The sequence below is a fragment of the Eptesicus fuscus genome, chromosome 2, assembly GCF_027574615.1.
Source record: "Eptesicus fuscus isolate TK198812 chromosome 2, DD_ASM_mEF_20220401, whole genome shotgun sequence".
Taxonomy (NCBI): domain Eukaryota; kingdom Metazoa; phylum Chordata; class Mammalia; order Chiroptera; family Vespertilionidae; genus Eptesicus; species Eptesicus fuscus.
Genome location: NC_072474.1, coordinates 48,341,793 through 48,356,764, shown reverse-complemented (window position 1 = coordinate 48,356,764; position 14,972 = coordinate 48,341,793). Strand labels below are relative to the sequence as shown.

General features: G+C 46.0%; 1 protein-coding gene across 1 annotated transcript in view; it reads right to left on the bottom strand.

The window, feature by feature from the left end:
* The window catches only part of PPP3CA (protein phosphatase 3 catalytic subunit alpha), a 332,219-nt gene that overhangs the window by 32,895 nt on the left and 284,352 nt on the right, over nucleotides 1–14,972 (bottom strand). Inside the window, exons 9-10 of the mRNA XM_008156649.3 lie at nucleotides 10,354–10,479; nucleotides 7,709–7,783 (exon numbers count right to left, since the gene is read on the bottom strand). Of these exons, the coding sequence (XP_008154871.1) occupies nucleotides 7,709–7,783; nucleotides 10,354–10,479 (201 nt within the window). The remainder of the gene's footprint in view (nucleotides 1–7,708; nucleotides 7,784–10,353; nucleotides 10,480–14,972) is intronic.

Below are 14,972 nucleotides of genomic sequence, written 5' to 3'. Positions count from 1 at the left end.
AATAGCCTAGGGAAGGGACAGATACCTCTGTGACTTAGGGGGCTGTCCAGTAATAATTCCTCAAGGAAATGAAAAGAACCTCTATTTTCTATGTTTTATACACATTAAGAATAAAAAGATAGTCATGGATTGCAAAGGCACCTCACTACTTTTGACTTTTCAGTTGGCATTGGATATGGAGCAAAAAATATTGAGAAGGGCTAGAGAAATGACTCATGAAGAGATCCCCCTTCCACCCACTTTTAGAATATAAAGCAATTGAAGGAAGAGCTTTAATTAAGCCTACTGATGTCTTCCGATTCCTGTTTTCACCTCTGTAGCCAATAAGCCCAGGGGCCCTGTAGACAGCACAGGGCCAGCCCCAGAGAGAGAGACTGCAGGCTGCATTAAGGAAGGGCAAACTTTATCCTAAGGTTGAAAATAATATTACCAAAAAAAGGAAGAAAAAGAAACTTCAAGAAACTGTAGTTCCAAAGAGAGTCAAGTTGTTCTCTGAGCACCTTTGAGGAAATCCATAGTTTTTGTATCATGTTAAATTAAGTACTAGAGAACATTGCTGGCGGTTTACTTTGAAATGTATAATATCCTAATTAGACATCCTTTTAGTTAACACTTTAATTTTTTTTCTAAGAGGGAATATTTATGAGATTTGAGCTAAGATATCATGTCCAGTGGTCTGCTTAGAAAGAAAAAAAATTCTTCAGAATACCTAGAAAAGAGCATTCACTCCAAAAACTGAAATTAACAGGCTATTTACAAAGCAAGTGCTGATGGGCAGAGCACATTGAATGGAACGAATTATTTTAAAGCAGAGCAAGTCACAAAATATATCCTTTCATGTAAGTGACTGAGAGGGTGGGTTATAATTCACTTTAAATGAGGTAAATACCAAGTCTTGGTAATACTTAACTGTGTAGGAACATCTATCTGTACTAACGACATTGGCCGGCATTTTGGCTACAATACCTGGCAATAATAGGTCCTCAATATATGTTTACTCAGCTAATGGATTAATGTATAATTACAAACCGATGAAGGTAGTTATTCTATACGATATGTTACATTTTAATTATATTGCCTATATTATAATTATTGGCCAACAAACTTTACCACAATAGAGATTTGTTAACAAAGGAATATTACTCACTGTATTAATGCTAATTAATCTTTCTTTTGAGGAATAAAAGGGACACAGTGAAAACATCCATTGAAAAATGTTTATTGACTTTTGAGATTTCACCAGATTAGTATCCTTCCTTTAGGAAAAAGTTTAGGCCATCATGGAAATATTACCTATTAAACGATATCAGTATCCCTGGAAAAGTTAACAGCAGCAAACTGTGGCTGTAACATATCAAACATCTAGAATCTGGATAAAGCACAAAATAGCCACTGATCTCTGGAATATTTCAAAATATACAACTATATTTACAACTATTCTTTAGGTAATTTTAACCTAGTAAAAGTCTGTATATGTACAGGGTATCCCCAAAAATGTATACACATTTCAAATGATTATAAAGTCAGTGTTTATTAACATACAGTTCATTTTCAAAATTAGGTGAGTTATCAGCTGTTAAAGTTTGTGTACATTTTTTGGGACACCCTATATATTTTTTCTCTCCTTCCTTATATTGTACATCCCTTGCCATGTGATACGTGACTAGAGAACAGTCTATGGAGACAAGTAGTGAAGACAAGAGAAGTTACAGAAGGAGAAAAACCTTGAGATGGTAGAGATAATTGTACACTTTCATTTACCTAAGTATATAGACTCTTTTTATACGAGTGAGCAAACACTTTTATTTTACTTTTGCCTGCAGCATTAGGTATTTTGCATATATAGATGGGACCTGTATTAAAGCCAGGTGAACATTAACTCATGATGTTCAGGTATAATTTTCTGAAAGGGCCACTTTCTCTCTTCATTTTACCTAAGTACAGCATTTAAAGGTAAAGATTTTATAAATTTAAACTTGCCACATTATCTATTTCCCCTGCCACCTTCGCCCCTTATTTTATAATTTGCCTTACTTTATTGATATTATCTGTTTACTTATCTTTCACTCTAAGCAGAATGCAACTTCATCAGTTCATGGGAATCTGTGACCCTGAATGCCCCATGCAGAGTGGGTTCTTATTAAATGTTTTTGGAAGTAATGTGTGCTCTTGCACTTTCCTCTTCTAACTACAATATTTTGCCATTTTTCATTCATTTTGGGGTGCTCTTTGCAAGGACCAGAGTAATTTTTCTCTCCATCTTTACCCTCATCAATCTTTGTCTTTTACAGAGAAAGCATAATTTTTGAGGGTGGCTGATTACAAATAGCATCTTAAAGAATAACAATAATTTTAAAACCTTTTAGCTTATTCATTACTTATTACAGAAATAAAAATATTGGGACTGACTAAATAACAATATATTAACATATAAATATCTTCTTTGATGATAGACATCAAAATTTGAACAATTGATAGGAGCAACTTCACTTAAAACAGTGGTTCTCAACCTTTCTAATGCTGTGACCCTTTAATACAGTTCCTCATGTTGTGGTGACCCCCAACCATAAAATTATTTTCGTTGCTACTTCATAACTGTAATTTTGCTGCTGTTATGAATCATAATGTAAATATCTGTGTTTTCCGATGGTCTTAGGCTCTACAGCAGCGGTTCTCAACCGCTAGCAGGGTCGCCTAAGACCATCAGAAAACACAGATATTTACATTATGATTCATAACAGCAGCAAAATTACAGTTATGAAGTAGCAATGAAAATAATTTTATGGTTGGGGGTCACCACAACATGAGGAACTGTATTAAAGGGTCGCGGCATTAGAAAGGTTGAGAACCACTGACTTAAAGGGTACTTTTAAAAGTTACCTAGTAAATGGTAACATCTGCTAGACAATGAAGGATTACTTTTATTTATTTACTAGAGGCCCGGTGCACGAAATTCGTGCACTGGGGGTGGGGGTGGGGGTGGGGGGTGTGCCCCTCAGCCCAATCTGCACCCTCTTCAATCTGGGACCCCTCAGGGGATGTCCAACTTCCAGCAGTCGGACATCCCTCTCACAATCCGGAACCGCTGGATCCTAACCACTCACCTGCCTGCCTGCGTGATTGTCCCTAACCCCACTGCCTGCCTGCCTGCTCACCCCTACCTTGATCTCCTGCCAGCCTGATTGCCCCTACCTTGTCCTCCCCTATCAGCCTGATCACCCCAAACTGCCTGTGCCTTGGCCCCCAGTCTGGCCTCCCTCTGGAGGCACCACCCCCATAACCCCAATGCTGCTGCCACTGCAGCTGGTTATGGCTGCCTGAGCCTTGGCCTTTGTAGCCACTGCGGCTTTGTCTGGAAAGATGTCCAGAACACAACCACTCTAATTAGCATATTACCCTTTTATTAGTATAGATTTGGGGACCATTAAAACCATGCAGAACTTGAAGAAAACACATGGCCCTGGTCAGTTTGGCTTAATGGAGAGAGCATCGGCCTGTGGACTGAAGAGTCCAGGTTTGATTCTGATCAGGGGCACACATGCCTGGGTTTTGGGCTCAATCCCCAGTAGGGGGCCTGTGGGCGGCAGCTGATCAGTGATTCTTTTTTTTTTTTAATATATTTTATTGATTTTTCACAGAGAGGAAGGGAGAGGGATAGAGAGCTAGAAACATCGATGAGAGAGAAACATCGACCAGCTGCTTCCTGCACACCCCCCACCAGGATATGTGCCAGCAACCAATGTACATGCCCTTAACCGGAATCGAACCTGGGACCTTCCAGTCCGCAGACCGACGCTCTATCCACTGAGCCAAACCGGTTTCGGCTGATCAGTGATTCTTATCATTGATGTGTCTATCTCTCTCTCCCTCTCCCTTTCTGACATTTAAAAAATATATATTTTTTAAAGAAAACACATGAGCTTCACTTTGGGCTTTGTCATCTTACAATATCCTTTGTGCAGTGTTTTAACTTCCCTCAACTTTCCTTTACCCACCTTTAAAGTGCAATCTATTTTGGGGAAGATGATCAGGAAAGTGATTCCAATGGGTAGAAGTTTTTTTTGGAGGGGATGGGTCATGAAGATATTTAAAAATTGAGCATGATGATGGTTGTACCACTCTGAATTTACTTTAAAAAAACCAGTTCATTGTACACTTTAGGTGACATGTACAGTATATGGATATTTCTCAACAAAGCTGTTCTTTTATTTCTTTTTAAATAAAGACCAGTCTTATAATCAATTGCAGATGTTTACAGAGGCCCCTCAAGATTTGCTCACCATGTCCCAAATCACGGCTGTGATTCCCAGTTGCCTCCAGTCCTGGTGGATCTGGATGGTGTGGTTTGCAAAGGAGAAGGTGGCAAGAGGCTTATGGAATTTCGGCAACCCCATTCCCCCGGTCTCCTCATAGGGCACCAGGGCCATTCCCACTGTGCCAGCTCTGCTCCCTTTAACCTGTTGGGCAAAAGAATCCTGCGTGCTCTGGCCAGAAAGTGCATTCTTTCTTAGGTGGCCCGGATGCTTTTTTTAAGGTCGTTTTATGGATTCAAAAGAATAAACAGAGATGTGGAAAGCTTTTGTCAAAATCCTTTTACATGGTTCTTCCAGTGTCATGGGAAATGAGATGTGGCTCTGAATTCATCCCAAAGTGTGTCTTTGGGCAAAAGCACCCAGAACGGCACAACTCCTGCAGAATGCCCCACACACTTTGCTGTCAGGACTCAGGGGGGCTTGAGGGTGAGCGAGGCGGCGGTGCCAGCACAGGACCTGGGAGAAGGTAGCGCTTTCTACACTGCCCAGGCCACGTGGACTACAGCAGTACCCGCCCAGGTGGGCAGGGTGTTTCTGCTGTTTTGTTTTGGTCTGGCCTCCACCCCGTCAGCCACAGACCTGTGTCTGCACTGAGACTGAATGCTTTGATGGCCCTACTTTTTGGTGGACAGTGGATGCACTCCCAGAGACTGGCAGTTAGACTCTGGCGGCTTCTGAGTCCCTTGTGGGGAGAGTCCGGCCCTAGGTCAAGAACAGACTCAGGCGTCCTCGGCCAGGAGGCCTCCTTGGGCTAGGGGCCGCCACAGTTTGAAGGCTGGCCATGACCTCAATCCTGGCAGGGGTCTCCTCTGGGGTGCTGGCAGGCCTGGGCTAGGGCTGCTGGAGGTTTAGAGGCTGGTCACACCCCCGATCCTGGTGGGGATCTCCTCTGGGGGGCTGGCAGGCCTGGGTTAGGGTCACAGGCGGTTTGGAGGCCGGCCACGCCCCCCCGGGTCGCCATTGAACCTGGGACCCCAGGGAGGCTGCTGGCCGTGCCCGGCCACGCCCCCCCCCCCCCGGTTGCGATGGGTCCCGGGACCCCAGGGAGGCTGCTGGCCGTGCCTGGCCACGCCCCCCCGGGTCGCGATGGGTCCCGGGACCCCAGGGAGGCTGCTGGCCTGCCCGGCCACGCCCCCCGGTCGCCATTGAACCCGGGACCCCAGGGAGGCTGCTGGCCGTGCCCGGCCACGCCCCCCCGGGTCGCGATGGGTCCCGGGACCCCGCGGAGGCTGCTGGCCGTGCCCGGCCACGCCCCCCCGGGTCGCGATGGGTCCCGGGACCCCGCGGAGGCTGCTGGCCGTGCCCGGCCACGCCCCCCCGGGTCGCGATGGGTCCCGGGACCCCGCGGAGGCTGCTGGCCGTGCCCGGCCACGCCCCCCCGGGTCGCGATGGGTCCCGGGACCCCGCGGAGGCTGCTGGCCGTGCCCGGCCACGCCCCCCCGGGTCGCGATGGGTCCCGGGACCCCGCGGAGGCTGCTGGCCGTGCCCGGCCACGCCCCCCCGGGTCGCGATGGGTCCCGGGACCCCGCGGAGGCTGCTGGCCGTGCCCGGCCACGCCCCCCCGGGTCGCGATGGGTCCCGGGACCCCCGGGAGGCTGCTGGCCGTGCCCGGCCACGCCCCCCCGGGTCGCGATGGGTCCCGGACCCCAGGGAGGCTGCTGGCCGTGCCCGGTCACGCCCCCCCGGGTCGCGATGGGTCCCGGGACCCCAGGGAGGCTGCTGGCCGTGCCCGGCCCCGCCCCCCCCCGGGACCCCCGGGAGGCTGCTGGCCGTGCCCGGCCACGCCCCCCCGGGTCGCGATGGGTCCCGGGACCCCCGGGAGGCTGCTGGCCGTGCCCGGCCACGCCCCCCCCGGGACGCCCGGGAGGCTGCTGGCCGTGCCCGGCCACGCCCCCCCGGGTCGCGATGGGTCCCGGGACCCCCGGGAGGCTGCTGGCCGTGCCCGGCCACGCCCCCCCGGGTCGCGATGGGTCCCGGGACCCCGCGGAGGCTGCTGGCCGTGCCCGGCCACGCCCCCCCGGGTCGCGATGGGTCCCGGGACCCGCGGAGGCTGCTGGCCGTGCCCGGCCACGCCCCCCCGGGTCGCGAAGGGTCCCGGGACCCCGCGGAGGCTGCTGGCCGTGCCCGGCCACGCCCCCACGGGTCGCGATGGGTCCCGGGACCCCGCGGAGGCTGCTGGCCGTGCCCGGCCACGCCCCCCCGGGTCGCGCTGGGTCCCGGGACCCCGCGGAGGCTGCTGGCCGTGCCCGGCCACGCCCCCCCGGGTCGCGATGGGTCCCGGGACCCCGCGGAGGCTGCTGGCCGTGCCCGGCCACGCCCCCCCGGGTCGCGATGGGTCCCGGGACCCCGCGGAGGCTGCTGGCCGTGCCCGGCCACGCCCCCCCGGGTCGCGATGGGTCCCGGGACCCCCGGGAGGCTGCTGGCCGTGCCCGGCCACGCCCCCCCGGGTCGCGATGGGTCCCGGGACCCCAGGGAGGCTGCTGGCCGTGCCCGGCCACGCCCCCCCCGGGTCGCGATGGGTCCCGGGACCCCAGGGAGGCTGCTGGCCTGCCCGGCCACGCCCCCCGGTCGCCATTGAACCCGGGACCCCAGGGAGGCTGCTGGCCGTGCCCGGCCACGCCCCCCGGTCGCCATTGAACCCGGGACCCCGCGGAGGCTGCTGGCCGTGCCCGGCCACGCCCCCCCGGGTCGCGATTGGTCCCGGGACCCCCGGGAGGCTGCTGGCCGTGCCCGGCCACGCCCCCCCGGGTCGCGATTGGTCCCGGGACCCCCGGGAGGCTTCTGGCCGTGCCCGGCCACGCCCCCCCGGGTCGCCATTGAACCTGGGACCCCCGGGAGGCTTCTGGCCGTGCCCGGCCACGCCCCCCGGGTCGCGATGGGTCCCGGGACCCCTGGGAGGCTGCTGGCTGTGCATACCACGCCCCTCTAGGGTTGCCATCACTCACCAGGACCCCCGGAACTAAGAGGATTTGGCGCAGCCATCTTGGTTTTCTCAATGGCCAGTTAGGCCACCCGGAGTCCCGCCCCCAGCCTCTGGCAGGCCCAATCATGGGCATAGCGGAGGTGCGGTCAATTTGCATGTTTCTCTATTATAATGTAGGATTTTTTTAAATCAAGGAGTCGAAAAGAAGTTACTTAGTAATATGAGGTACCGAAAGATGGTTTTTAAAATAGTTCACTACTACAACAATGTTTTCAGGGTAATGGGGCAATTCTCTCAGGTTTTTCATTTCTTACGTTTTTCAAAGCAAATAAAAATTATAATCTTTCATTTTCAATAGTACATTATGTTTTAAAAAAAATCCAAATCTTAGAGATTCATTCATAGAGTTAGCTAAAAGAAGCCACGTGATTTTTCTGGCAAATAGAGTAGCACAAAGGCTCAAGCCTCTTACCATCAAATCCATCCTCTTCCGACCCTAGTTCATCATCTGAGCAGATGTTGAGGACATTTACCAGCATCTCAGTCACTAAAAAGAAAAAAAAGAAAAGAAAGAAGTCCAGATTTTTTCTATTATAACCTTAACTATTACTCTGGCATTTTTAATGAGCAAGCTTAGCAATAACATTTCTTACCTAGTTTGTATATAGAATCTCCTACACAGTAGTTTCTATAAAAACCAGGTCATAAAAGATAAGGGGCTTTATGATTCTACGTAGACTCTATCTTTATAAAATTATTAGTTTATGCCTACAAAATCTAATAGTAAGGTTTACTGGCTACAGGTCAGTAGACAATAGAGAAATCAAATATGTGGATGTGAAAATACTACCAATTTATGAAGTAGGTTACTTTTGAATTTTTATTTATGTGTATATTGAGATCTAGATCTAGACCAGGTTATGAACTTCTGTTCAGCAGGGACTAAATGAATGCTGGATCTCTTTTTCATTTTTTTAATTCTCCAGAGGACCAGCACAGTGATAGGCATGTGTTTTGTGTTTAATAAAATTTGTTGATTCCTTAATAAACTGATTATTTAAATGTAGATATTGTTACATCCTATATAATAAAAACCTAATATTCTAAGTGCTCGGTCGTCCGGTCAGCCGTTCAACCAATCAAAGCACAATATGCTAATGATATGCTAAGGCTGCTCAACCGCTCACTATGACGCACACTGACCACCAGGGGGCAGTCGACTGGTCAACCAGTCGCTATGACGTGCACTGATCACCAGGGGGCAGATGCTCCGACCGGTAGGTTAGCTTGCTGCTCGGGTCTGGCTGATCATGACTGAGCTGATGGGCTGGAAACGACCTGGAGCCTCTGGCGGTCCTTCCCGGGCTGACCAACCTCCTGCATCTCTCCCTGGCTCTGATCATGCGCCAGTGGGGTCCCTCAGCCTGGCCTGCCCCCTCTTGCAATTTGGGACCCCTCAGGGGATGTTGGAGAGCCAGTTTCGCTCAATCCCACAGGGCCTCTAGTTTTATTATAAAAAATACTTTAAAAATAAAGGTTAGGTAAGTTTAATGAGAAATTTAGTTGAGTAAATAGATTACATAAAAGTATTATACACAGAAATTTAGCATTGCATCACTTTTACATTGATGTGCATGCTATGTACACTGAATATTTTTAAAAATTAGGTTGCATTCTATCATGAATGTAAAAGGATGATGCATAAAGAATGAGCCAGCAGTGGATAGAACATCGGCCTGAGGACTGTAGGGTCCCAGGTTCAATTCTGGTCAAGGGCATGTTACCTTGGTTGCGGGCACATCCCCAGTAGGGGGTATGCAGGAGGCAGCAAATCTATGTTTCTCTCTCATAGATGTTTCTAACTCTCTATCCCTCTCCCTTCCTCTCTGTAAAAAATCAATAAATTAAAAAAAAAAAAAAAAAAAGAATGAGCCAGTATATCACCACTAGGCCTCCTGAACCTAAAGCTCAAGTTCTGGGGCTGCAACCTTGACTCAAAATTTTTGCTGAGATTTAGGTCAAAACATAAAAACAAAGGGAAAAGGAAGGAAAGAAGAAAGGGAAAAAGGCCAATTTTGGAAAACTGGGGCAGGTTAATAGACAACTTTTTAAATGTAAATTTGTCTCACCTTGTAACACACTAATGGCCACTATATTTTTAATAAACTATTTTTGTTGTTGTATATGTAGCCCTTCAAAATATTATAGTCATTAATCACTATTATACAATGATTATTCGTTTAAATATGTTTTTATTAATTTCAGAGAGAGGAAGAGAGAGGGAGAGAGTGATAGAAACATCAACGATGAGAGAGAATCATTGATCGGCTGCTTCCTGCATGTCTCTACTAAGGATCAAGTCCACAACCCATGTGTGTACCCTGACCAGGAATCAAATCATGACCTCCTGGTTCATGGATCAATGCTCAATCATTGAGCCACACTGGCCAAGATACAATGATTCCTTTTTATATCAGAAATGTGAGTAAAGCATTGCTATGGTAACCTTTATATTTGATTTCTAGCTTGTAAAATAAAATAGTACCTTTAAATTATAACAAGATTTTTAAAAGGCAGTCATTTTGACTTGAAGCCAGTTAAAATGGTATTTCTGTTATTTCTGAGTTCTATTATTCTGAGATTATTAATTCTCCTACTATCCCTTATTTCTTTTGTTGCTTCTTCATTCATTGTATTTGTTTAATAGGATACTCATTGACACTTTCAAATCATACCTCTCGTGGTGCAATTTGTTGGTTAAGTCAGTGATTTTCAACCTTTTATCATCTCATGGCACACATAAAATAATTGCTACAATTCTGAAGCTCACCAAAACATATATTTATTACCAATGTGACAAAAAAGGTATTAATTTTGATTCATTCACATTGGATAGTTATTGTTGTTTTGGGCTGTTGTCATCTTTTTTACTTGACAATGTAAGGAAAAAGAGGTCAGTGACCCTGACTAAATAGTCCAGTATTGCATTTTTTAAAAATTCTTGCAGCAAACTGGTTGAAAATTGCTGGGTTAGACTAAAGTGTTTCATAGTAAAATAGCCCCATCTCCTCTCCCCACTACACCATTCCATTAAGCATTTTAGGATCCACAACCCACCTTTTTCCCCAACAAATGGCAGAGACCAAGTGAAAACATCCATGAAATTTGGAAGCCAGTATGGATGAGGAGAACAGTTGAATTGCCTGATATTCATGACGTTGTTCTCATACTTCAATACTGCAGCTGAAAATAACAAAAAGAGTGATATTAGATTCACAAGCACATATTTCTGCTTCTCCACCTGCTTTGGTTGATCAAAAAAATTCAACTATTTGACTTAAGTTCCAAAACACCAAGGCAATTAGTTTAATTAATCATGAATGTTTACGGTACTTTTTGATCTAAACTTCACTTGGTGTAATGGGTAACTGCATAATATATGAATATTAAATATGATATGTCATTGTAATTTGGCAAATATTTATATAAAATAGTTAATCAAATATATTTCAGGAATTGAATCCAAGAACATTCTGGTCCTACTTAATAACTGATGACACTAATAAAAGTGGCATAGCTAAGCCAGTTTGACATAATTTAATAATATAACTTATTTCTATTTTTTACAAGGCACACTTTTCCCAGTAGAACTCACAATACTTGGACAAAATAGTTTAAATTAGTTTGCATTCTTGAGTTAATAAAGTTTGGATTGAATTCTGCATAAAATAATATGCCTGTATCTGACTCCACCCTTGATTTCTGAAAAGAATGAACCATCCATAATTTAGAAAAATGAAGCTGCCTTCTCACTCTGCTTTCTGGATATCAGTGGATATTCCCTTACATATACTGTAGATCTTCAGCCTTTCACTTGTAACCAGATTCAGAAATTCACTCTTTTTTTAAAAAAAAAAACTGTTTTTTTGGTGTGTTTTTTTTTGGGGGGGGCGAGGAAGGGAGAGAGAGAAACATAGATGACATCATCAGCTGCCTCCTGGACCACCCCCTACTGTGGATCAAGCTGGAAACCCGGGGCCATGTGCCCAAACTGGAAATCGAACTGGCAACCCTTTGGTGCATGGGACAATGCCCAACCAACTGAGCAACACTGGCCAGGGCCAGAAATTCATTCTCTAGCAACCCTGATACTGGATAAGGGTCTCTGTGAGTACTTCTCAATGAAGAAAAAGCAACCCGTTTTAGTAGTGTCATCTCTTCTATGAATAGATAATTTTAGGTTATGGGGAATTGTCAAGTTGAGTTTAATCTGTTTATACCACTCCCTGATCCTATTTCTATTTTCAGGAAAAATAAAGAACAAATATACCACTGTTTCTAAATAATAGTTTTTAAAATATTATAACAATATTTGAATATACCATCCTGAACTTAGACAAAATTTCACTTTTATTATCCTATCATGGCATAAGCAACATTTTATTAGTAGAAATTATTGAACAGATCCTAGATAATGTCATATGCGTTGTTGTTGATTTTTTTTTTTTCTGTTTTTGTTTAGGGGGTTGAAATATAGGAAAATTAATTATTTCATTACTTAAAAAATTTTAGACTGGCTTTTATATAAGGGTATGTTGTAGCATGTGATTATAGATAACAAAACAAAGGTAGCCCTTACAAGTCTGTTTTTGAAAAGTTTAAAGTTTACTGGGTTTGAACTTTTAAATTAAGGTCTGCACTAATATCACTTCTTATTTAATTACTAGAGGCCTGGTGCACAAAATTCGTGAACTCTGGGGGTGCGGGCCTAAACTGTCAGTCGGAATCCTTAGCGCTGCCATGGAGGCGGAAAAGGCTCCTGCCACCACCGCTGTGCTCGCCAGCCATGAGCCCAGCTTCTGGCTGAGCAGCATTCCCCCTGTGGGAACACACTGACCACCAGGGGGCAGCTCCTGTGTTGAGTGTCTGCCCCTGGTGGTCAGTGCGCATCGGAGCAACCAGTCGTTTCACCGTTTGATTGATTTGCATATTAGCCTTTTATTATATAGGATAGAGGCCTGTTGCAGAATTCGTGCACCAGTGGGGTCCCTTGGCCTGGCCTGTGGGATCAGGCCAAAACCGGCTCTCCAACATCCCCTGAGGGGTCCAGGATTGTGAGAGGGTGCAGTCCAGGCTGAGGGACCCCACCGGTGCACGATTGGGGCCGGGGAGGGACGCAGAGGGTTGGCCAGCCGGAGAGGGACTGCAGGAGGGCTCCAGGGTGTGTCTGGCCTGTCTCGCTCAGTCCTGATCGACTGGACCCCAGCAGCAAGCTAACCTACCGGTCGGAGCGTCTGCCCCCTGGTGGTCAGTGCACGTCATAGCGAGCAGCTGAGCAGCCTTAGCATATCATTAGCATATTACGTTTTGATTGGTTGAGCAGACAACTGGATGACCGGACACAGCATATTAGGCTTTTATTATATATGATATATCTTTTTAAAAATTGATTCCAGAGAGAGGATGGTTCATCCTTTTTAGAAGGATGAGAGAGAGAGAGAGATTGATTGGCTGCTTCCCCTACACTCCCTGACTGGGGATTGAACCTGCAACCTAGGTATATGCCCTGATGGGAACTGAACCCACCACATTTTGATGAACAGGACTGAGCTACACTGCCCAGGGCACTTAACGATATCTCGAACATACATTGCTTTCATAACTCTACATTTGCTCTTCCAACTGGAATATTTTCTTAGAAACCACCAAATATCCAAATTCTTCCCATCCTTTGGTGTTCAAACATTATCTCTTCAGTGAAATATTTTCTGATTTCTTCTGGTGATATGTAACCTTTCCTTCCTCTGAATTCCAAAAGCCCTTGACTTACACTTTTATATTGTATTAATAATTCAATTTTGGTCATAGCTATTCTATGTATACATGTAGATACCTAACATTTCCCTATTTCTTTAAGGAGAAGGACCATACAACAGATTTTCTATTTCTCTGTGCTTCACATGCCTCCTTTTCAGCATAGATGACTAGAAGCATCTTGATATTACCCCTCCCATCTTTTTCAAGAAAATTCTTCCTAATCATTCTGACCCTTTCTCATATGAGATGTCTTCAAGAGCCTTTTGCCCACCTGCTCACCCCTGCTCATCCATGGCAATGCTGCTGTTAAACTGTGGTCCAGAACTAATACAATCTCCTTGGTGGGTTTGCTCAGTGCAGAGAATGGGAGAATAGATAGTTTCCTGTGATTCGGATGACACATATATTGTGCGACAACCTAATCATATGTGGAAGTTTTCAGCAGCTGTAGTTAACTAAAGTCATACTTGAGAACAGTACGGTCTTCGCTTTGCATCATGGTTCTGCCTGACCAATGGAGTATTACAGGATATAGAATTGCAGACACTTTGGGGTAAGAACCTCAGATAGTGTAGTCAATACTGGTATGAAGGGAGTTCCTCTCCTCTTCCCATGGAATTCTGAATTCTGCATATATTTTTGTAAACCCATTTTTATTCACATTAATGCTCTCATTTATGCCATATGTCATTTGGCCAGGGGATATATTCATATAGTATCAAAACATGTAAAATGAAAAACGCATGGCAAATTATCATACCAATGCTTCTGATCTGCCAGATGGGAAAGATAAAGTATTTCCTACTTTGGCTAAGTGCTACCTGAACACTGCTCCATGGTACAAGGTCTCTATTATTTTAGAATACTGCATATTCATAGCAGGATAGTATCCTCATAGCTTCCAAAGAATGTTTTAAGGTTCTAAGTTGTCTTTTGACGAATAATTTGCTCTCTAAGTTTCCACCAGTTTTTATAAGCATTACAGCAGGAGGAAAGAAAAGAAGAGTTGTAACTAATAGTGCCTTGCAGGAATGGGAGAGGCTTTCTGTATAATACACAATTTAATCCTTACTACAAATCTGAGGAGCAGGCATGACTACCCTTATGTTACAGACTAAGGAATTGAGGCTGAGAAATGAAGTGACTTGCTCAAGGCCATGAAACCAGCAACTGGCAGATCTCACTCATATTTAATATAACTCAGCTTTTACTGATACCAAATTCACTGCTCTTCCACCTTTCCCTCTGTCTCTCATAAATTATAAATGCATGAATTCTGGTCTTAGTCATTATACTAATTTAACTTTCAATATGGTCGTCATCATTAAAGACATTTTAGCTTTTGCCAAAATACATGCTTGAGAAAAATAAAGTAGGATACAAATTCACAAGTGAGAGCAAGGCTTGTCCAAAAGCTAAAACAGTTTTTTGGTAGCTGGTGAGATAAAGCGTTTATTCACTTGACATTGTTCAGCACAATTTCTCTGAGTGCCTACTAACAAAGCAGATACTGTTTGCAGATTTTGTTTTATTAATAGCAGAAATAATAAATTTTAACGGCAGCTACATTTACTAAGCATCTGCTATCCTACATAATAAAAAGGTAATATGCAAATTGCATCACTCCGCTACACCCACGATTGGGCCGGCTGGAAGCGCAGGGGACGGGTCTCAGGGTGGCCGATTGGCTGGCAGTAGGAGCGGGGGGGGCAGGGACTCGCGAGTCCCCGTTCCCCGTTCCCTGCTCCTCCTGCAGGCCTAAATGGCTGGCGCTGCGGGAGGACCCATGGGGCCCGTGGAAGATGCCGGTGGTGGCGGAAGACGCTGGTGGTCGATTGCGTGGCTGCTGGCACCAGTTTTCCGACAGCACCAGTTTTCCTCTGGCCACCGCCCCCCATCGGAGCGCCTCCCGAGTCCCG